The sequence below is a fragment of the Coregonus lavaretus genome, assembly GCF_964263955.1.
Source record: "Coregonus lavaretus genome assembly, chromosome: 17".
NCBI classification, from domain to species: domain Eukaryota; kingdom Metazoa; phylum Chordata; class Actinopteri; order Salmoniformes; family Salmonidae; genus Coregonus; species Coregonus lavaretus.
The window spans coordinates 13,029,716-13,054,578 of NC_140004.1; the positions used below are offsets into that span (position 1 = coordinate 13,029,716).

The 24,863-nt window shown below is 47.6% G+C and overlaps 1 protein-coding gene across 1 annotated transcript in view; it reads left to right on the forward strand.

The window, feature by feature from the left end:
• Positions 1 to 23,863: 23,863 nt before the first annotated feature.
• LOC311144228 (GDNF family receptor alpha-2-like) overlaps positions 23,864 to 24,863 on the forward strand; it is a gene marked incomplete at both ends in the record, with an annotated part of 77,423 nt that continues 76,423 nt past the window's right edge. Inside the window, one exon of the mRNA XM_084180234.1 lies at positions 23,864 to 23,900. Within this exon, the coding sequence (XP_084036360.1) occupies positions 23,864 to 23,900 (37 nt within the window). The remainder of the gene's footprint in view (positions 23,901 to 24,863) is intronic.

Here is a 24,863-nt window from a genome sequence, read left to right on the forward strand (position 1 = left end):
TTGGGAAAGGCACAAACCTGTCTATATAAGGTCCCACAGTTGACAGTGCATGTCAGAGCAAAAACCAAGCCATGAGGTCGAAGGAATTGTCCGTAGAGCTCAGAGATAGGATTGTGTCGAGGCACAGATCTGGGGAAGGGTACCAAAAAATGTCTGCAGCATTGAAGGTCCCCAAGAACACAGTGGCCTCCATCATTCTTAAATGGAAGAAGTTTCGAACCACCAAGACTCTTCCTAGAGCTGGCCGCCCGGCCAAACTGAGCAATCAGGGGAGAAGGGCCTTGGTCAAGGAGGTGACCAACAACCCAATTGTCACTCTGACAGAGCTCCAGAGTTCCTCTGTGGAGATGGGAGAACCTTCCAGAAGGACAACCATCTCTGCAGAACTTCAGCAATCAGGCATTTATGGTAGAGTGGCCAGACAGAAGCCACTCCTCAGTAAAAGGAACATGACAGCCTGCTTGGAGTTTGCCAAAAGGCAGCTAAAGTACTCTCAGACCATGAGAAACAAGATTCTCTCATCTGATGAAACCAAGATTGAACTCTTTGGCCTGAATGCCAAGTGTCTGGAGGAAACCTGGCACCATCCTTATGGTGAATCATGATGGTGGCAGCATCATGCTGTGGGCATGTTTTTCAGCGGAAGGGACTGGGAGACTAGTCAGGATCAAGGGAAAGATGAACGGAGTGAAGTACAGACAGATACTTGATGAAAACCTGCTCCAGAGCGCTCAGGACCTCAGACTGGGGAGAAAGTTCACCTTCCAACAGGACAACGACCCTAAGCACTTAGCCAAGACAAAGCAGGAGTGGCTTCGGGACAAGTCTCTGAATGTTCTTGAGTGGCCCAGCCAGAGCCCGGACTTGAACCCGATCGAACATCTCTGGAGAGACCTGGAAATAGCTGTGCAGCGACGCTCCCCATCCAACCTGACAGAGCTTGAGAGGATCTGCAGATAAGAATGGGAAAAACTCCCCAAATACAGGTGTGCCAAGCTCGTAGCATCATGCCCAAGAAGACTCTAGGCTTTAATCCCTGCTAAAGGTGCTTCAACAAAGTACTGAGTAAAGGGTCTGAATACTTCTGTAAATGTGATATTTCTAAAAACCTGTTTTGCTTTGTCATTATGGGGTATGGTGTGTAGATTGATGAGGAAAAAAAACATTTAATCCATTTGAGAATAAGGCTGTAACGTAACAAAATGTGGAAAAGTCAAGGGGTCTAATACTTTCCGAATGCACAATGTGTCAGTCTGTAGACCTACAATGAGGGAAAAAAGTATTTGATCCCCTGCTGATTTTGTACGTTTGCCCACTGACAAAGACATGATCAGTCTATAATTTTAATGGTAGGTTTATTTGAACAGTGAGAGACAGAATAACAACAAACAAATCCAGAAAAACGCATATAAAATGTTATAAATTGATTTGCATTTTAATGAGGGAAATAAGTATTTGACCCCTCTGCAAAACATTACTTAGTACTTGGTGGCAAAACCCTTGTTGGCAATCACAGAGGTCAGACGTTTCTTGTAGTTGGCAACCAGGTTTGCACACATCTCAGGAGGGATTTTGTCCCACTCCTCTTTGCAGATTTTCTCCAAGACATTAAGGTTTCGAGGCTGACGTTAGGCAACTCGAACCTTCAGCGCCCTCCACAGATTTTCTATGGGATTAAGGTCTGGAGACTGGCTAGGCCACTCCAGGACCTTAATGTGCTTCTTCTTGAGCCACTCCTTTGTTGCCTTGGCCGTGTGTTTTGGGTCATTGTCATGCTGGAATACCCATCCACGACCCATGTTCAATGCCCTGGCTGAGGGAAGGAGGTTTTCACCCAAGATTTGACGGTACATGGCCCCCTCCATCGTCTCTTTGATGCGGTGAAGTTGTCCTGTGCCCTTAGCCGAAAAACACCCCCAAAGCATAATGTTTCCACCTCCATGTTTGACGGTGGGGATGGTGTTCTTGGGGTCATAGGCAGCATTCCTCCCCCTCCAAACACGGTGAGTTGAGTTGATGCCAAAGAGCTCGATTTTGGTCCCATCTGACCACAACACTTTCACCCAGTTCTCCTCTGAATCATTAAGATGTTCATTGGCAAACTTCAGACGGGCCTGTATATGTGCTTTCTTGAGCAGGGGGACCTTGCGGGCGCTGCAGGATTTCAGTCCTTCACGGCGTAGTGTGTTACCAATTGTTTTCTTGGTGACTATGGTCCCAGCTGCCTTGAGATCATTGACAAGATCCTCCCGTGTAGTTCTGGGCTGATTCCTCACCATTCTCATGATCATTGCAACTCCACGAGGTGAGATCTTGCATGGAGCCCCAGGCCGAGGGAGATTGACAGTTCTTTTGTGTTTCTTCCATTTGAGAATAATCGCACCAACTGTTGTCACCTTCTCACCAAGCTGCTTGGTGATGTTCTTGTAGCCCATTCCAGCCTTGTGTAGGTCTACAGTCTTGTCCCTGACATCCTTGGAGAGCTCTTTGGTCTTGGCCATGGTGGAGAGTTTGGAATCTGATTGATTGATTGCTTCTGTGGACAGGTGTCTTTTATACAGGTAACAAACTGAGATTAGGAGCACTCCCTTTAAGAGTGTGCTCCTAATCTCAGTTCGTTACCTGTATAAACGACACCTGGGAGCCAGAAATCTTTCTGATTGAGAGGGGGTCAAATACTTATTTTCCTCATTAAAATGCAAATCACTTTATAACATTTTTGACATGCGATTTTCAGATTTTTGTGTTGTTATTCTGTCTCTCACTGTTCAAATAAACCTACCATTAAAATTATAGACTGATAATTTCTTTGTCAGTAGGCAAATGTACAAAATCAGCAGGGGATCAAATACTTTTTTCCCTCACTGTATTTATGACATATCATCATCAAAAGGTAACCTGCTCTGTAAATAAAATGATGTTGCTGACTGACTGTGGTGTTTTGTTTATTAACTGTAGATCTTGGACAAAATCTTGGGCAGGATTTTCCAGTCATTTAGTATTCACAATCAGTGTCGACTTTTGATCAATTATTTCTGTATTTGTATTTATTAAGGATCCCATCAGCTGCTGCCAAGGCAGCAGCCACTCTTCCTGAGGTCCAAACAAAGTAAGGCAAAAATACAGTTCATATAACATTATTACACCACTACATATCTACAATACAACATTTATAATACCACCATACATACATTATGTGTGTGTAGAGTGTGTGTGCTGGCGTGTGTGTGCGTATGCATGTGTATGCCTGTGAGTGGACCCTGATTGTCTTCTGACAACTTCCGTCTCGCTTCCGCATTGTCTCCGTGCTGCTGTGCTGTTTGTTGCTACTTGGCTACCTGCCAAACTATTCACGTTTTACTTTTAATAAACGTTTAATCAATCTCTGTGTTCAACAAATTTACCAACTTTTTAGTTTTGTCCTCACTCATCTTTTTTCGTTAAACTTTTTCACCCCGGACGTTTTATCCCGAGACAGAAGAGTCATTTTCCTGTGCGTTTTTGCTGCCAACTTTACTTTATTTTCCTTTTTTCCATCGCAACTTTTTTCCCTCATTCAACTTTTTCACTCCGGACGCTTTATCTGGACATGGTTCGTCAACATCTTCAACAGCCGAAGCTAAGTAGTAACATTAACATGATGTCTTCTAATTGCAGTCGCTGTACTCATACAGGAGAACGATCGCCTTACGGCGAGAATAGCTGTGCTACAAGCCCAGCTTCAGACGCAATCGTTAGGCAAGGGTAATTTCAGTGTAGGAAAGGAAGAAACAGCGTCTGTGCCACCAGTAAGTACAGATAGTAACGTTAGTATAAATCCCCCCGCACAGTCCCCGCAGCCGGACAACTTTCTCATGGCTTCTGGAGGGAAATACCGTTGGAATGCTCAACCGGTGTCGCTCATTCAGCCGACAGAAACTTTCAACCGGTTTTCCCCATTATGTAGCGAGTCGGAGTCTGAGTCTGAGTCTTCTCTTGTCTCTACTCCTCCCGTTACGGGGTCTGAGACGCCGAAGGCTCCCACCATTAGCTCTGACAAATTGAAAACCCTAGTCATTGGCGACTCCATTACCCGCAGTATTAGACTTAAAACGAATCACCCAGCGATCATACACTGTTTACCAGGGGGCAGGGCTACCGACGTTAAGGCTAATCTAAAGATGGTGCTGGCTAAAGCTAAAACTGGCGAGTGTAGAGAGTATAGAGATATTGTTATCCACGTCGGCACCAACGATGTTAGGATGAAACAGTCAGAGGTCACCAAGTGCAACATAGCTTCAGCGTGTAAATCAGCTAGAAAGATGTGTCGGCATCGAGTAATTGTCTCTGGCCCCCTCCCAGTTAGGGGGAGTGACGAGCTCTACAGCAGAGTCTCAGCACTCAATCGCTGGTTGAAAACTGTTTTCTGCCCCTCCCAAAAGATAGAATTTGTAGAAAATTGGCCCTCTTTCTGGGACTCACCCACAAACAGGACCAAGCCTGACCTGCTAAGGAGTGACGGACTCCATCCTAGCTGGAGGGGTGCTCTCATCTTATCTACCAACATAGATAGGGCTCTAACTCCTCTAGCCCCACAGTGAAATAGGGTGCAGGCCAGGCAGCAGGCTGTTAGCCAACCTGCCAGCTTAGTGGAGTCTGCCAATAGCACAGTCAGTGTAGTCAGCTCAGCCATACCCATTGAGACTGTGTCTGTGCCTCGACCTAGGTTGGGCAAAACTAAACATGACGATGTTCGCCCTAGCAATCTTATTAGGATAAAGACCTCCTCCATTCCTGCCATTATTGAAAGAGATCGTGATACCTCACATCTCAAAATAGGGTTACTTAATGTTAGATCCCTCACTTCAAAGGCAGTCATAGTCAATGAACTAATCACTGATCATAATCTTGATGTGATTGGCCTGACTGAAACATGGCTTAAGCCTGATGAATTTGCTGTGTTAAATGAGGCCTCACCTCCTGGTTACACTAGTGACCATATTCCCCGTGCATCCCGCAAAGGCGGAGGTGTTGCTAACATTTACGATAGCAAATTTCAATTTACAAAAAAAAAAATGGCGTTTTCGTCTTTTGAGCTTCTAGTCATGAAATCTATGCAGCCTACTCAATCACTTTTTATAGCTACTGTTTACAGGCCTCCTGGGCCATATACAGCATTCCTCTCTGAGTTTCCTGAATTCCTATCAGACCTTGTAGTCATAGCAGATCATATTCTAATTTTTGGTGATTTTAATATTCACATGGAGAAGTCCACAGACCCACTCCAAAAGTCTTTCGGAGCCATCATCGACTCAGTGGGTTTTGTCCAACATGTCTCTGGACCTACTCACTGCCACAGTCATACTCTGGACCTAGTTTTGTCCCATGGAATAAATGTTGTAGATCTTAATGTTTTTCCACAAAATCCTGGACTATCGGACCACCATTTTATTACGTTTGCAATCGCAACAAATAATCTGCTCAGACCCCAACCAAGGAGCATCAAAAGTCGTGCTATAAATTCTCAGACAACACAAAAATTCCTTGATGCCCTTCCAGACTCCTTCTGCCTACCCAAGGACGTCAGAGGACAAAAATCAGTTAACCACTTAACTGAGGAACTCAATTTAACCTTGCGCAATACCCTAGATGCAGTTGCACCCCTAAAACGAAAAACATTTGTCATAAGAAACTAGCTCCCTGGTATACAGAAAATACCCGAGCTTTGAAGCAAGCTTCCAGGAAATTGGAACGGAAATGGCGCCACACCAAACTGGAAGTCTTCCGACTAGCTTGGAAAGACAGTACCGTGCAGTACCGAAGAGCCCTCACTGCTGCTCGATCATCCTACTTTTCCAACTTAATCGAGGAAAATAAGAACAATCCAAAATTTATTTTTGATACTGTTGCAAAGCTAACTAAAAAGCAGCATTCCCCAAGAGAGGATGGCTTTCACTTCAGCAGTAATAAATTCATGAACTTCTTTGAGGAAAAGATCATGACCATTAGAAAGCAAATTACGGACTCCTCTTTGAATCTGCGTATTCCTCCAGGGCTTAGCTGTCCTGGATCTGCACAGCTCTGCGAGGGCCTGGGATCGGGAGAGACACTTAAGTGTTTTAGTACTATATCTCTTGACACAATGATGAAAATAATCATGGCCTCTAAACCTTCAAGCTGCATACTGGATCCTATTCCTACTAAACTGCTGAAGGAGCTGCTTCCTGTGCTTGGCCCTCCTATGTTGAACATAATAAACAGCTCTCTATCCACCGGATGTGTACCAAACTCACTAAAAGTGGCAGTGATAAAGCCTCTCTTGAAAAAGCCAAACCTTGACCCGGAAAATATAAAAAACTATCGGCCTATATCGAATCTTCCATTCCTCTCAAACATTTTAGAAAAAGCTGTTGCGCAGCAACTCACTGCCTTTCTGAAGACAAACAATGTATACGAAATGCTTCAGTCTGGTTTTAGACCCCATCATAGCACTGAGACTGCACTTGTGAAGGTGGTAAATGACCTTTTAATGGCGTCAGACCGAGGCTCTGCATCTGTCCTCGTGCTACTAGACCTTAGTGCTGCCTTTGACACCATCGATCACCACATTCTTTTGGAGAGACTGGAAACCCAAATTGGTCTACACGGACAAGTTCTGGCCTGGTTTAGATCTTACCTGTCGGAAAGATATCAGTTTGTCTCTGTGAATGGTCTGTCCTCCGACAAATCAACTGTACATTTCGGTGTTCCTCAAGGTTCCGTTTTAGGACCACTATTGTTTTCACTATATATTTTACCTCTTGGGGATGTTATTCGAAAACATAATGTTAACTTTCACTGCTATGCGGATGACACACAGCTGTACATTTCAATGAAACATGGTGAAGCCCCAAAATTGCCCTCGCTAGAAGCCTGTGTTTCAGACATAAGGAAGTGGATGGCTGAAAACTTTCTACTTTTAAACTCGGACAAAACAGAGATGCTTGTTCTAGGTCCCAAGAAACAAAGAGATCTTCTGTTAAATCTGACAATTCATCTTGATGGTTGTAAAGTCGTCTCAAATAAAACTGTGAAGGACCTCGGCGTTACTCTTGACCCTGATCTCTCTTTTGACGAACATATCAAGACTGTTTCAAGGACAGCTTTTTTCCATCTACGTAACATTGCAAAAATCAGAAATTTTCTGTCCAAAAATGATGCAGAAAAATTAATCCATGCATTTGTTACTTCTAGGTTAGACTACTGCAATGCTCTACTTTCCGGCTACCCGGATAAAGCACTAAATAAACTTCAGTTAGTGCTAAATACGGCTGCTAGAATCCTGACTAGAACCAAGAAATTTGATCATATTACTCCAGTGCTAGCTTCCCTACACTGGCTTCCTGTTAAGGCAAGGGCTGATTTCAAGGTTTTACTGTTAACCTATAAAGCGTTACATGGGCTTGCTCCTACCTATCTTTCCGAGTTGGTCCTGCCGTACATACCAATACGTACGCTACGGTCACAAGACGCAGGCCTCCTAATTGTCCCTAGAATTTCTAAGCAAACAGCGGGAGGCAGGGCTTTCTCCTATAGATCTCCATTTTTATGGAACAGTTTGCCAACCCATGTGAGAGACGCAGACTCGGTCTCAACCTTTAAGTCTTTACTGAAGACTTATCTCTTCAGTAGGTCTTATGATTGAGTGTAGTCTGGCCCAGGAGTGTGAAGGTGAACGGAAAGGCTCTGGAGCAACGAACAGCCCTTGCTGTCTCTGCCAGGCCGGTTCCCCTCTCTCCACTGGGGTTCTCTGCCTCTAACCCTGTTACAGGGGCTGAGTCACTGGCTTGCTGGTGCTCTTTCATGCCGTCCCTAGGAGGGGTGCGTCACTTGAGTGGGTTGAGTTACTGACGTGATCTTCCTGTCTGGGTTGGCGCCCCCCCTTGGTTTGTGCTGTGGTGGAGACCTCTGTGGGCTATACTCGGCCTTGTCTCAGGATTGTAAGTTGGTGGTTGAGGATATCCCTCTAGTGGTGCGGGGGCTGTGCTTTGGCAGAGTGGGTGGGGTTATATCCTTCCTGTTTGGCCCTGTCCGGGGGTTTCTTCGGATGGGGCCACAGTGTCTCCGGACCGCTCCTGTCTCAGCCTCCAGTATTTATGCTGCAGTAGTTTATGTGTCGGGGGGCTGGGGTTAGTTGGTTATACCTGGAGTACTTCTCCTGTCTTATCCAGTGTCCTGTGTGAATTTAAGTATGCTCTCTCTAATTCTCTCGTTCTCTCTTTCTCTCTGAGAACCTGAGCCCTAGGACCATACGTCAGGACTACCGGGCATGCTGACACCTTGCTGTCCCCAGTCCGCCTGGCCTTGCTGCTATTCCAGTTTCAACTGTTCTGCCTGCGGTTACGAAACCCCTACCTGTCCCAGACCTGCTGTTTTCAACTCTTAATGATCGGCTATGAAAAGCCAACTGAGAGACCTGAGCCCTAGGACCATACGTCGGGACTACCGGCCGTGGTGACTCTTTGCTGTCCCCAGTCCGCCTGGCCTTGCTGCTATTCCAGTTTCAACTGTTCTGCCTGCGGTTATGGAACCCCTACCTGTCCCAGACCTGCTGTTTTCAACTCTTAATGATCGGCTATGAAAAGCCAACTGAGATTTATTCCTGATTATTATTTGACCATGCTTGTCACTTATGAACATTTTTGAACATCTTAGGATGGTTCTGTTATAATCTCCACCCGGCACAGCCAGAAGAGGACTGGCCACCCCTCATAGCCTGGTTCCTCTCTAGGTTTCTTCCTAGGTTTTGGCCTTTCTAGGGAGTTTTTCCTAGCCACCGTGCTTCTACACCTGCATTACTAGCTGTTTGGGGTTTTAGGCTGGGTTTCTGTACAGCACTTCGAGATATCAGCTGATGTACGAAGGGCTATATAAAATAAAATTGATTGATTGAGTGTGTGTCTCCTCACATTCCGCATTGTTCAATAAGGTGTAGTTTTATCTGTTTTTTTTATCTGATTTTACTGCTTGCATGAGTTACTTGATGTGGAATAGAGTTCCATGTAGTCATGGCTCTATGTAGTACTGTGCGATTTCCAGAGTCAATACCTCTCACAATGAGAGGTATTGATGCAGTCAATCTCTCCTCCACTTTGAGCCAGGAGAGATTGACATGCATGTCGTTGATGTTAGCTTGCCGTTTACATTTAAGGGCCAGCCGTGCTGGTCTGTTCTGGACCAACTGTAATTTTCCTATGTCCATCTTTGTGGCACTTGACCATATTTCTGGGCAGTAGTCCAAGTGCAACAAAACTAGGGCCTGTAGGACTTGTTTTGTTGATAGCAATGTCAAGAAAGCAGACCAGCACTTTATTACGGACAGACTTCTCGCCATCTTAGAAACTGTTGCATTAATATGTTTGGACCATGACAGTTTACAATCAAGGGTTACACCAAGCAGTTTAGTCTCCTCAACTTCCTCAATTTCCAAATTATTCATCACATTCTTCAAGATGTTCAAACTTTCATAGAAGACAAGCAGGATCAAATAATAATTACAGTGGTTGTAGTGGGTGCAAGAGGTCAGCACCTCGGGAGTTGGCTTTTCATAGCCGGATATTTAAAGGTCGGGGGGGGTTCGGGTGAACAGGTCAGGGTTCCATGGCTGCAGGCAGGACAGCAGAAACTGGGTCAGCAGCACGAACAGGTGGGCCAGGTACGGGGACCGCCAGGTGTCGTCAGGCCAGGTAGTCCTAAGTCATGGTCCAAGGGCTCAGGTCCTCCGGGAGGGGAGAGAGAGAGAGAGATGGGAGAATTAGAGGGAGCATATCTAAGATCACACAGGACACCAGATAAGACAGGAGAATTACACCAGATAATACAGACTGACCCTAGCCCCCCGGCACATAGACCATTGCAGCATGGATTCTGGAGACTGAGACGGGGGGGTCAGGGGACACTGTGGCATCGTCCAAAGTTAGCTCCGCACAGGGACAAAGGCAGGATATAACCCCACCCACCTTGGCAAAGCACAGCCACCACACCACTAAAGGGATAAACAGGCCACTAAATAACTACCCTGAGACAAGGCCGAGTATAGCCCACAAAGATCTCCCCACGGCACAAGCCCGAGGACAGGAAGGATGGAAGAGTGCGAGCAAGCTAGTGACTCAGCCCCCGTAATAGGGTCAGAGGCATAGAATCCCAGTGGAGATATGGGAGCTGGCCAGGCAGAGACAGCAAGGGTGGTTCTCCTTCCAGTGCCTTGCCTTTCGCCTTCGCACCCCTAGGCCAGACTACACTCAAACATAGGACCTACTGAAGAGATGAGTCTTAAGTAAAGACTTAAAGGTTGAGACCGAGTCTGCATCTCTCACATGGATTGGCAGACCATTCCATAAAAATTGAGCTCTATAGGAGAAAGCCCTGCCTCTCACTGTTAGCTTAGAAATTCTAGGAACAATAAGGAGGCCTGCGCCTTGTGACTGTAGCGTACTTGTAGGTATGCACGGCAGAACCAAATCGGCGAGATAGGTAGGAGCAAGTCCATGTAATGCTTTGTAGGTTAGCAGTAAGCGCTATTGTTAGCAAGCGCTATTGTCACACCCTGATCTGTTTCACCTGTCTTTGTGATTGTCTCCACCCCCCTCCAGGTGTCGCCCATCTTCCCCATTATCCCCAGTGTATTTATTCCTGTGTTCTCTGTTTGTCTGTTGCCAGCTCATTTTGTTTCGTCAAGCCTACCAGCGTTTTTCCCCTTGCTCCTGTCTTTTTCACGTTCCTGTTTTCTAGTTTTCCCCATGTTGACCATTCTGCCTGCCCTGACCCTGAGCCTGCCTGCCGTTCTGCACCTTTTGGACTCTGATCTGGATTACTGACCTCTGCCTGCCCTTGACCTGTCGTTTGCCTGCCCCCTTTTTTTGTAATAAACGTTTGTTACTTCGACACTGTCTGCATCTGGGTCTTCTCCTGAAACTTGATAGTACGAACTGGCCATGACTGACCCAGCAGCCTCGGACCAGCTCCGCAACGTACCTCATCACGTTGATGTCCGGGAGGGCACTCGCCTGGGCTACGGCAGTGTGGGAACAACAGTCGGCCATATGCTTCAGTCTGGAGGAGTTCATGCAGGAGGTAAAGAAGGTTTTCGATGCTCCATTGTCTGGGAGAGAGGCTGCCCGGATGTTACTCCAACTTCGGCAAGAATCGCCTTGACCATTCAGATCAATGGGCGACTATGGGAACAAAGGAAGGAGAGGAAGGATTCCACCTCGCATCCCGGAAGTCCCCGACGGCTCCGTTGCCGAGAGAACCTGAGGCTAGCCGAGAGTCTCCGAAGTCTGCCGATTCACCTCTTCCTGAGTCGATGCAACTAGGCAGAGCTAGGCTGTCTCCAGCCGAACGGCAATACAGGCTTCACACGAAGAGTTGCCTGTATTGCGGGACTACTGGTCATTTTGTGTCCAGCTGTCCACTAAAAGACCAGGCTCACCGGTAGGAGCGAGGACTCTGGTGGGCCATACGGATAACTTTTCCTCCCCCCTTTCATGCCATCTTGCTGTGGGGGAACCAGTCGAAATCTCTCCGGGTACTCATCGACTCTGGGGCCGATGAGAACTTTATGGACGCAACCTTGGCGACTGAACTGGGCATCCCCACTCAGCCCCTCTCCATTCCCATGGACGGGTGCTGTATAGGTTGGGTCACCCACAATACCACCCCCATCAACCTACGAGTGTCAGGGAACCACAGCGAGATGATCCAATTCCTGCTTATGAAGTCTCCTCAGGTTCCCGTGGTATTGGGTTTCTCTTGGCTCCAGTGACACAACCCCTTTATTGACTGGTCTACTGGTGCCATCACGGGCTGGAGCCCGTTCTGCCACAATCATTGCCTGAAGTCAGTGCAGCCTGCCCCGGGACATCTTCCTGGGGGTTCGGAAGTTGCATCGGACCTCTCCACCATTCCCGCGGACTACAAGGACCTCCGGGAGGTGTTTGGTAAGGCCCGGGCCACTTTGCATCCGTCACACCAACCCTACAACTGCGGAATCAACCTTCTCCCAGGAACCACTCCACCCCGGGGACGACTGTACTCGCTGTCAGGTCCGGAGACCAAGGCTATGGAGACCTATATTGAGGACTCCCTAGCTGCCGGGTTCATCCATCCTTCCGCCTCCCCCGCCGGCGCAGGGTTCTTCTTTGTGGAGAAGAAGGACAAAACCCTGCGCCCGTACATCGACTACCAGGCCTCAACGACATCACGGTGAAGAACCACTACCCGCTACCACTCATCTCCTCGGCCTTCGAGCTGCTCCAGGGGGCCAACGTGTTCTCCAAGCTGGACCTACGGAATGCCTACCACCTGGTGCGGATACGGGAGGGGGACGAGTGGAAGACTGCCTTCAACACAGCCAGCGGTCACTACGAATATCTGGTCATGCCATTTGGCCTTACAAATGCTCCAACTGTGTTCCAGGCCCTGGTTAATGATATTCTCCGCGAAATGTTGAACCGGTTCATCTTCGTCTACCTCGACGACATCCTCGTCTTCTCCCACTCTGCCCAAGAGCACGTGCTTCACGTCCGACAGATCCTCCAACGCCTCCTGGAGAACCAGCTTTTTGTGAAAGTGGAGAAATGCGAACTCCATCACTCCACCATCCCCTTCCAGGGTTACATCATCGCTGCAGGGAGTGTACAGATGGATCGGTGGTGGATTGGCCCTAGCCTACGTCCAAACTGCAGCTGCAACGTTTCCTTGGATTCGCCAACTTTTATCGCCCTTTATCCGGGGTTACAACACCCTGGCTTCCCCCCTGTCTGCACTCACCTCTCCCAAGGTTCCATTCACATGGTCCCCAGCTGCTGACTGGGCATTCCGGGACCTCAAACACTGTTTCACCACTGCTCCCATCTTGGTTCATCCTGACCCGTCCCGCCAGTTCGTGGTGGAGGCCGATGCTTTGGATGTCGGAGTGGGGGTGGTCCTCTCCCAGCGTTCGGCCCTGGACCTCAAGTTACATCCCTGCGCCTTCTTCTCCCATCGCCTTAACACCACGTAGATGAATTACGACGTGGGGAATCGTAAGCGTCTCGCGGTGAAGATGGAGTTGGAGGAGTGGAGGCACTGGCTGGAGTGGGCGGAACATCCATTTATTGTGTGGACAGACCACAAGAACTTGGAATATCTCCGCACCGCCAAACGTCTTAATTCCATGCAAGCTAGGTGGGCCTTGCTTTTCACCCGGTTCAACTTCTCCCTCGCAAACTGACTTGGATCCAAGAATGTCAAGCCAGATGCGCTGTCACGCCGCTATAGCCCCGCAGCTACACCCCTGGAATCCGATACCATCCTACCCACCTCGTGCTTGGTGATGGCACTCAGTTGGGGAATAGGGATGCAGGTCCGGGAGACGCAGCATTCCCAGCCGAACCCCGGGGGGGGGGGGGGGGGGGCCCAGATAACCGGATGTTTATTCCTGACGCTGTCCGCTCCACGGTCCTTAAGTGGTCCCACTCCTCCAGGCTTGCCTGCCACCCGGACTCCCGTCGGACCCTGGTCTTTGTGCGACAACGCTTTTGGTGGCCTACCATGGTTCTAGTTCATGGTCTGTTGCGCAGACCAAGACTCCTCGGCAAGCTCCGGCTGGTCTCCTCCAACCTCTGCCTGTTCCTCACCGTCCCTGGTCTCACATATCCCTGGACTTTGTCACGGGTCTTCTCCCGTCTGATGGCAACACCGCCATCCTGAGAGTTGTGGGCCAGTTTTCCAAAGCCACCCACTTCATTCCTCTCCTCAAGCTACCCTCCGCCAAAGAGACGGCCCAGCTCATGGTGCAGCACATCTTCCGGATCCATGGACTCCCAGTGGACATGGTCTCCGACCGGGGTTCTCAGTTCTCATCCCGGTTCTGGAAAGCGTTCTGCACAGTCATTGGGTCGTCGGCCAGCATGTCCTCCGGTTTCCACCCTCAGTCCAACGGCCAGTCGGAGCTGGCCAACCAAGACCTGGAGACGACTCTGTGCTGCCTGGTCTCCGCCAACCCCACCACCTGGAGCCAGCAACTAGTGTGGGTTGAATACGCCTGCAACACCCTTCCCTGCTCTGCCATGGGTCTTTCGCCCTTTGAGTGTTCCCTTGGTTATCAGCGCCCGCTCTTCCCGGAGCAAGAGGAAGAGGTCGGCATACCCTCGGCCCAGATGTTTGTCCGCCGCTGTCATCATACCTGAAGGAGAGCCCGGTTGGCTTTTCTCAAGACCTCCTCCAGTTATTGACGACAAGCGGACCGCCACCAGACCTCTGCACCCTGGTATCGTCTCGGGCAGAAGGTATGGCTGTCCACCCGAGTCCCGCAAACTTTCCCCCCGGTTTATCGGCCCTTTCCCCATCTCCAAGATCATGAGCCCCTCTGCTGTTGCCCCGTACCCTCCGTATACATCCCACTTTTCATGTGTCTCAGATCAAACCCATGTCTCACAGCCCTTTGTTTCCTGTTGGACACACCTACTCATTCAAGGGTTTTTCTTTATTTTTTCTATTTTCTACATTGTAGAATAATAGTGAAGACATCAAAACTATGAAATAACACATACAGAATCACGTAGTAACCAAAAAAGTGTTAAACAAATCAAATATATTTTATATTTGAGATTCTTCAAATAGCCACCCTTTGCCTTTCTGGCAGCTTTGCACACTCTTGGCATTCTCTCAACCAGCTTCACCTGGAATGCTTTTCCAACAGTCTTGAAGGAGTTCCCACGTATGCTGAGCACTTGTTGGCTGCTTTTCCTTCACTCTGCCATCCGACTCATCCCAAACCATCTCAATTGGGTTGAGGTTCGGTGGATTGTGCAGGCCAGGTCATCTGATGCAGCACTCCATCACTCTCCTTCTTGGTAAAATAGCCCTTACACAGCCTGGAGGTGTCTTGGGTCATTGTCCTGTTGAAAAACTAATGATAGTCTCACTAAGCCCAAACCAGATGGGATGGCGTATCGCTGCAGAATGCTGTGGGAGCCATGCTGGTTAAGTGTGCCTTGAATTCTAAATAAATCACAGACAGTATCACCAGCAAAGCTCCACCACACCATAACTCCATGCTTTATGGTGGGAACTACACATGTGGAGATCATCCATTCACCCACACCGCGTCTCACAAAGGCACGGCGGTTAGAACCAAAAATCTCCAATTTGTACTCCAGACCTAAGGACAAATGTCCACCGGTCTAATGTCCATTGCTTGTGTTTCTTGTCCAAAGCAGGTCTCTTCTTCTTATTGGTGTCCTTTAGTAGTGGTTTCTTTGCAGCAATTCGACCATAAAGGCCTGATTCACACAGACCCCTCTGAACAGGTGATGTTGAGATGTCTGTGACTTGATCTATGTGAAGCATTTATTTGGCCTGCCATTTCTGAGGCTGGTAACTCTAATGAACTTATCCTCTGCAGCAGAGGTAACTCTGGGTCTTCCATTCCTGTGGCGGTCCCCATGCACTTGATGGTTTTTGCGACTGCACTTGAAGAAGCTTTCAAAGTTCTTGAAATGTTCCGTATTGACTGACCTTCATGTCTTTGCTTATTTTTGCTGTTCTTGACATAATATGGACATGGTCTTTTACCAATGTCACGATCGTTAGACGGAGTAGACCAAGGCGCAGCATTGAAAGCAAACATACTTTATTAATCCGATGATAACACGAACAGCGTAACAAAACAACAAACGATACGTGACATCCAATGGACAAACCTAACTAGGAACAGACCGACAGGAACAAGATCCCACAACACCTGTGGGAACACAGCCTGTCTAAATATGGCTCCCAATCAGAGACAACCAGCAACAGCTGACACTCGTTGCCTCTGATTGGGAACCACTCTGGCCAACATAGAAATAGATCAACTAGACACTCAAACACAGTACACAAACACAATGAATCTACACACCCTGGCTCAACATATAGAGTCCCCCGAGCCAGGGTGTGACAGTACCCCCCCCCCCAAAGGCGCGGACTGCGACCGCGCCTTAACCTGAACCAAACAGGGGAGGGCTGGGTGGGCATTCCTCCTCGGAGGCGGTTCCGGCTCCGGGCTTGACCACCACCCTCTAATAATCCCCCCGTAGCGCCCCTGGTCCGGTCTGGCCCCGCTGGCTGGAGCTGGACTGGACATCGTAGGAGCGGATTGCTTCAGCTCCGGTGTGGAGCAGCTGACCGGTACCTGACCAGGCACCGGTGACCCAGGCACGGGTTGTGCCGGACTGACGACGCACACCCCTGGCCTGGTGCGTGGAGCAGGAACGGGCCGGACCGGGCTGACGATGCGCACCCCTGGCTTGGTGCGTGGAGCAGCAACGGGCCGGACCGGGCTGACGATGCGCACCCCTGGCTTGGTGCGTGGAGCAGGGACGGGGCGGACCGGGCTGACGATGCGCACCCCTGGCTTGGTGCGTGGAGCAGCTACGGGCCGGACCGGGCTGACGATGCGCACCCCTGGCTTGGTGCGTGGAGCAGGGACGGGCCGGACCGGGCTGACGATGCGCACCCCTGGCTTGGTGCGTGGAGCAGGAACGGGCCGGACCGGGCTGACGATGCGCACCCCTGGCTTGGTGCGTGGAGCAGCTACGGGCCGGACCGAGCTGACGATGCGCACCCCTGGCTTGGTGCGTGGAGCAGGGACGGGCCGGAACGGGTTGACGATGCGCACCCCTGGCTTGGTGCGTGGAGCAGCTACGGGCCGGACCGGGCTGACGATGCGCACCCCTGGCTTGGTGCGTGGAGCTGGAACGGGCCGTACCGGGCTGACGATGCGCACCCCTGGCTTGGTGCGTGGAGCAGGAACGGGCCGGACCGGGCTGACGATGCGCACCCCTGGCTTGGTGCGTGGAGCAGGAACGGGCCGGACCGGGCTGGCGACGCACCCCGTAGGCTTGGTGCGAAGGGCAGGAACAGACCGGGCCGGGCTGGCGACGCACACCGTAGGCTTGGTACGAGTGGCAGGAACAGGCCGGGCCGGGCTGGCGACGCGCACCGTAGGCTTGGTGCGAGGGGCAGGAACAGGCCGGGCCGGGCTGGCGACGAGCACCGTAGGCTTGGTGCGAGGAGCAGGAATAGGCTGGGCCGGGCTGGCGACGCACACCGCAGGCTTGGTACGAGTGGCAGGAACAGGCCGGGCCGGGCTGGCGACGCGCACCGTAGGTTTGGTGCGATTGGCAGGAACAGGCCGGGCCGGGCTGGCGACGCGCACCGTAGGCTTGGTGCGAGTGGCAGGAACAGGCCGGGCCGGGCTGGCGACGCGCACCTTAGACTTGGTGCGAGTGGCAGGAACAGGCCGGGCTGGGCTGGCGACGCGCACCTTAGACTTGGTGCGAGTGGCAGGAACAGGCCGGGCCGGGCTGGCGACGCGCACCGTAGACTTGGTGCGAGGGGCAGGAACAGGCCGGGCCGGGCTGGCGACGCGCACCGTAGGCTTGGTGCGAGGGGCAGGAACAGGCCGGGCCGGGCTGGCGACGCGCACCGTAGGCTTGGTGCGAGGAGCAGGAATAGGCTGGGCCGGGCTGGCGACGCACACCGTAGGCTTGGTGCGAGGAGCAGGAACAGGCCGGGCCGGGCTGGCGACGCGCACCATCCACTTAGTGCGGGGAGCAGGAACGGGCCGGACCGGACTGGTGACGCACACCACTTGCTTGGTGTGAGGAGCGGGACTGTGTTTCGTCATAACCCTCCGCTCCCTCAGCTGCCTACCGAGTTCCTCTCGCCGTGCCTCAATTCTCACCTTCTCCCTTATCGCCTCCAATAGCTCCACCCTCTGCACCACTAACTCCTGCTCCCTCTGCGCCAATAGCCCCCTTAACCTGGTGGCCTCCTCACCTAACCTCCTACTACGCCCTGTAGCTGCCTCCTGCTGCCCCGTCGCCCATGCCGTATGCCCCCCCCTAAAAATTTTTGGGGGTTGACTCTCGTCCGTCCGACGACGACACTGTTGACGCCGTTGCTCCTCTCTCCGTCGCGCCTCTACCGTCTCACTCCATGGACGGCGATCCATCCTGGCCTGGATTTCCTCCCAGGTCCAGGACCCCTGCCCGTCCAATATTTGCTCCCACGTCCAGGCTGCCTGCTCCAGGACACGCTGCTTGGTCCTGGTATGGTGGGATCTTCTGTCACGATCGTCGTATGGAGTTGACCAAGGCGCAGCGTTGAAAGCAAACATACTTTATTAATCGGATGATAACACGAACAGCGTAACAAAACAACAAACGATACGTGACATCCAATGGACAAACCTAACTAGGAACAGACCGACAGGAACAAGATCCCACAACACCTGTGGGAACACAGCCTGTCTAAATATGGCTCCCAATCAGAGACAACCAGCAACAGCTGACACTCGTTGCCTCTGATTGGGAACCACTCTGGCCAACATAGAAATAGATCAACTAGACACTCAAACACAGTACACAAACACAATGAATCTACACACCCTGGCTCAACATATAGAGTCCCCCGAGCCAGGGTGTGACAACCAAATAGGGCTATCTTCTGTATACCTTGTCACAACAGAACTGATTGGCTCATACGCATTAAGAAGGAAAGAAATTCCACAAATTAGCTTTTAACAAGGCACACCTGTTAATTGAAATGCATTCCAGGTGAGTACCTCATGAAGCTGGTTGAGAGCATGCCAAGAGTGTGCAAAGCTGTCATCAAGGCAAAGGGTGGCCATTTGAAGAATCTCAAATATACAATATATTTTGATTTGTTTAACACTACTACATGATTCCATATGTGTTATTTCATAGTTTTGATGTCTTCGCTTTAATTCTACAATGTTATAAATATCAAAAATAAAGAAAACCTTTGAATGAGTAGGTGTGCCCAACCTTTTGACTGGTAGTGTACATTTTGAGAAAACTATTCATATTAAGTGGCTAGCTAGCTAAATAGCATTAGCAACGTTGGGTGGTCAATGAGACTGAGCGCTAGCTAACCCGCTGAGGTTGCAAACAATGTAACAAAATACTCCAACAGGCTCTGCATTTCAGGAATCACAGTAGGTAGCATTTACCCCTGGTGCACTGATCATTTATTTTTTGAAGAAAACTCAGTTTTTGCCATGCCCTCACTCGCACTCATGCGTTTAAACGTGAGCTTGTCCAAGTTGTTGGACACGATAACAGTTGCTATCCATTGGAGTGCTGCAATTGGTTGCCCAAAGTTCTGAGGCGGGGCTTCGGGAAGGGTCAAATTGATTTATACTCTGAGTCGTTATTCACGTCATAAACAAGTAGTCCCCTGAACAATGGCCACCATGGGATGGAACAATTGCCGTTCGCCATCTGCGCTCATTTAACATAGCCTAGATTTACATAGTTATTTATTCTAAACAAAAACACTTTTTGGGGTACTCATACCCTCATAATGTTGTTTTGATTATTGCTTGAACTGTCACTAAGATTATATTTGGTTGAGATCTTTGCAAACTACCCTTTTTGGATGCAGTAGTTGTTAGCTAGAATGCTAACTATCATTGACATAGGCTGTAGCAAAGTTAGCTAAAAGGCATTTTTACTGGTTGAAGTTGAAGTGTTTTTTAAGTATAATGCAGTTGATTGGCGACGATGACACAAACATTATATTAGGCAGGACTTTCATACGAGCCTTACAATCCAATTATAAGCCAAAAGTCGTGTGAAAGGCACTCATAAACGACATGTAAATGGAGGCTTTTTTATGCTGACGGTCTATGAGAACTCCCCTGTGTTGTGAATACCGACTCAGACTATATATAACATAACTATATTATATTCTCAATACTTTGTAATTCTCATTGTCAATGTCATAATTTAGCTGCTAGCTGGTCACTGGAGGGATTGTAGTCCACCAGGTTGCAGATGTATTAGTGAGTTTGATGAGTGTGATTAGAAGGAATCAGGCGCAGGAGAGTAAATCACCAAATACATTATTCCGTCGTACACAGTTGCGCTGGATAGCTCCAACAAAATACAGGCACAGGGGAATAATCTACCCCGGCAATACAAGGTATGAGTAGCTCCACCGAGCTACACTCAACTCACATAAAACAATCACCCACAAGGACAAGGGGGCAGAGGGAACACTTATACACGGACTAATGAGGGGATATGAACCAGGTGTGTGTAATTGACAAGACAAGACAAATGGAATGATGATATATGGAGCGGCAGTGGCTAGTAAGCCAGTGACGACGAACGCCGAAGCCTGCCCGAACAAGGAGGGGAGGCAGCCTCGGCGGAAGTCGAGACAGTGAGAGTAGGAAGCCTTAAAGAGCAGTGCAAGCATCAAATGTCTGGCTATTCAATCATATTTTCCATTCAAGCCATGTCTTTCTACTTATTAATGACCCTATAATTCCTGTTCTAATCAGTCATGCATAACTTCTCTGTGTACTCCAAAATCCTAATTAATAAGTATCCAAAGGGAAGGAACATTGGTGTGAGGGGCCCTCAGGGATCTCCTCTGTCGACCTTGAATAAATCTGCCACTAATTTGCATATATAGCAAAATGTTTGGATTTTGTAAATAATAATCAATTCGATTGTCAATGATTTTGATTTTAATAGAATTTCTTTTTTTTGCAACATTTCCACTAAATTGTTCTGTAAACTAGAAATTAACAAAACTGATTATTTTCATAACCAGAGCCTACTGCAAGTATTTCTGAAGGGTAATATGTTTTTTTTTTATTCATTTGGATCTATGCTTGGGTCTCACAGGGTTAATTAATAAATCATGAAAAAAGGGAGGAGTGAAAACCCACAGACACTGCAGTCCAGGAATTTAGTTTGACTCTCCTGATTTATGGCCTGTGTAGTGCCAATCCTAGTCTTATTGTGGGAAAGCTAGCCTATAAGTCTGGCATACGAGGCAACATCCCAGTATGACTCTGCTTTCTCTCTAATTTTACATGCTAAACACTGCAGATGCTTTGCGATGCTACATTGGAGCAATTATATACTGTACCCATGGAGATAGCCATGGTACACCATTTCAACCTCAACAAACTCCCACTAAGGAGTCTGATAACCTGACAGAGCACTGCATGAAAAGGATGTATGTGTGCAGGATTATCATAGAAATTGATCATTTATGGTGAAAAAGAGAATTCACAATTGTGGGGCTAATTCACTGATTTGCAATGTAGGGCTAATACCATACACTCTTAGAAAAAAGGGTTCCAAAAGAGATCCTCAGCTGTCCCCATAGGATAACCTTTTTGGGTTCCATGTAGAACCCTCTGTGTAATGGGTTCTACATGGAACCCAAAAGGGTTCTACCTGGAACAAAAAAAAAAGGTTATTCAAAGGGTTCTCCTATGGGGTTCTAGAATCTAGATAGCATGTTTTTTTTCTAAGAGTGTAGATGGTATATATAAACCCATCAATGACATCACACCATTCAATCCTATGTGAAGACTCAATGGCGCATTTGAAGTCAAGGAAGTCGATTTTAGGAACCAAAATGGCGTCTCATGGGGGAGATTTTCAAGACATAAAATGCGCAGTTTGAGCTAGTCCAGGAAGTGACGTGACAGGCTAGCTCAGTGCTGCCCCTGTAGCACATGACCGTCTGACAGTTTACCATCATTATTAGGCACTGGCCATGCAGTTTTTCAATGTGCCTGTCTCTAAATATACTTTGTTTTTAAGATTTGTAAAGATGTATGATGGCCAGAACCTATTTAAGCAATGAAGCACAACTGAGTCATTTTTGTAAATGTGAAAGACTTTGAAAAATGTAAGTTTTGTGCTTCAATATTTACTTCATGGCATCCTTGGCATTGATACGTTTGAGACCAAGATTCTAACGACACATGAAGTGTAATGATGATATATAGTGGAAATGAATGAGCCTGTTGTTGTTATCTCTGCCATCTGAGAAGTCTGCATTTGATAACTCTGTTTGACAGTTAGGCCTACATTAGTTTAATGTTATGAACTGGAATTGACATGGTAAAAGTAGGGTTTATGTGTTCCCATGAAAGCACCTGACAAATAAATAACATTTATAACACATTTTGTGATGTGCAGGAACAGGCAAACCAGCTAGCACAGTGGATCTGGGCTGATTCCAGCTCAGAGTCGGGGCACTCGGCTGAGAGTCAGACTCGGCCGACGTCATGTGGCCCGAGTCTGGGCCGCCTTCGGCAGTATTACTTATGGCTAGGATGCGGGGATTGAACTAACGCCGATTCCGGTGTGAGTTATCTGGCCCAAATGTATTACTTGGAGCTCGGGCCAATTCCGGTGTGAGTTATCTGGCCCAAATTACTTGGGGCTCTGGCCGATTGGGCTACTCTCTGGCAGATTATTACACGGGCTGCTTTATATAATAAACATTTCATTATTTATTTATTTTTCCATATTTTCTCATTGTTTCTGTGATCAAAAAATAAAATTCACATTTAAATTAAAATCTTTAGGAGTCTTTGCTGTTTAAGTAGTATTTTAGTATTTTGAAACTTTGTGCATGTCAATTGATCAGTATTCAAACTTTGTGGATTGGACCTCCCAAGTGGCGCAGCGGTCTAAGACACTGCATAGCAGTGGTTCGATACCAGTCTGTGTCTCCCAAGGCCATACAGGAGTTGCAGCGATGGGTCAAGACTGTAACTACCAATTAGATATGACGAAAAGGGTGTATAAATAAAACTTTGTGGATATGTATAATTTGTATTTAAAATGACAAAATCGGGGAATTTTGTATACATTTATTTAAATGTTCATCGGCCCGTTTCTTGGGGATTCTGGTAAGATGCCGGCAAAGTCGGCTGAATTCCGTTATATGGAAACTGCCCGATGTACTTGGGCCGATTCTGGGCAGTCATTCATTTTGATTCCGGGCGGAGTCCGACACCCGATTCCGGGTCGATTCAATCAGTTCCGGCCCCCCGGAAGAGGGCCGCTTCTGGGCCGATTCCTCATTGCTAGCTGGGAAATGTCCTGTCTTAAATTTTTAAAGAGGACGTTCGTTTGTTGGTGAATGAGTGGATTGTGGAAGCATTAAAACAACAATTGATTTGATGACATACAAGACACAGCCGATTCCGAAATGTCACAATCTACTGAAGATAATTGCTGTAGGCCAGCCCAGCAATCGAGCTGTCAACCGGAAGATGGACTCCTCTCATAATAATTTGACAGAAGCCATATTCTTGCATAAATAGTGTTGTTCATAGTTTTTCCAGTAAACGAGTGAGTCAGCATCGCCCTCTGCTGGTTTCCCGAAGCTCGTGAAATTAACTCCTGTGACGCCAGAACACTCAAAAAGAAGCGCAGAGACTCAGAAAGTCAGAGGCGCGCGGCTTTTGGAGTGTCAAGTCTTCACTCAGCAGTGTCCCTCCTGCGTAGGCTACAGTAGCTGTAGTTTCCATAATCCTCCAGAGAAATGTCATTGTAAAAGTTATCTGACTTCATTATCGTTGCCAAATATTTGTATTTGCATATCGTTTCAAGTGTGGGAGCTGCGAACCGGATCATCAGAGCTCTTGATGCGGAGAGATGCCACAGTACATTCGATATGTACGGTATATATATATGTATATATATATATATATATATATATATAGCCTACGACCTATGAAATAACTGCTCACAGACTGGGATTTAATTCCTTTACCAAGAGGATTTTGAGATTGTCTTTTTTTGTGTTTCCGAATTTGTGGATTACTGAGAGTGGAAATTGTGAAGGCACGTTCCATACACTAAATTTGAGTTTTTTGCGCGGATATTTAAATTCTCCCAGTTCTAGTTACGACGGAATTAACGATTTGGAAGGGGAATTACAACACGTCCACAAAAGGAAGAAATTCATTCGGATCCTCACTTTTACGGCTTCTTGACCTTGCATCTAATTAGGCTACCAATTCTTCATGATGTGGATTTATTTCTGCCTCGTTCTTTTTCTTTTAGGTGAGACATTTATATTCTGATGTTTCTTAAGTTTTAAATTCAGATAAAACTATTTATTCAATTGCATGACATGCATGGGGATAGTTTAGTAATTGTTGTGAATATTATACATTCAGTAGACTCTTTCATTTGATGTTGTTTCGCCTATAACCTACTTATTATGAAATCAATCTTAGGTTTTACTATCGCATCATTAAATCAATTACATTTACATTATTTCCTTAATTACCCATAGAGTGCACGTTAGAATGTATTAGTTGCAACATTTTACCTATACTCCCAACTTGTTGTTAGTGCAGATATGTATTGTCTTTTGGAATCTCGTCTGCCTATTTGATTAAGGTTGAGATAGTGAAATAACCCACATAAAGTTAATGCATAGCCTAAACATGATGATGATGATGATCTGTCTTGATGGTAGATGATGCTCAATTAATCAGTTACTGATAGTGGTTATACGCATAATGTAGTTTTACTGCACACTCCCTCTACTTTAAACCAATAGCAAAGTCTATATCAATATCCCCCTTAGCAGTTTGCAGGTTTACCTGAAGGTATCTCTCATGTCAGTCTTTCCATCTATATAGGAGTCAGTGTTTGTATCTTTCTTTGTCTATGCCATTGAAGAGATAAGCCTCTGTTTTCCTTTCAACAGTTTTGTTATTGAGTTGACTGCCATACACAACAACAATATGGAAAACTTTTATATTCTGAAAGTGAGTGCACTGAGATCAATGACCACACACAGGCAGCCCAATTCTGATCTTTTGCCAAATTATTGGTCTTGACCAATCAGATCAGATATCTTGCCAATAAATGGCCAAAAGATTAAGGCAGCCCATGAAGCATAACAGATAATAGACTGAAATATATAATATAACTAGTTGATGCGTCAAATGTGTGTGTGCTAATCATAGACCTACATACAAATGAACATTGACTATATTGACTTGTCAAACAACT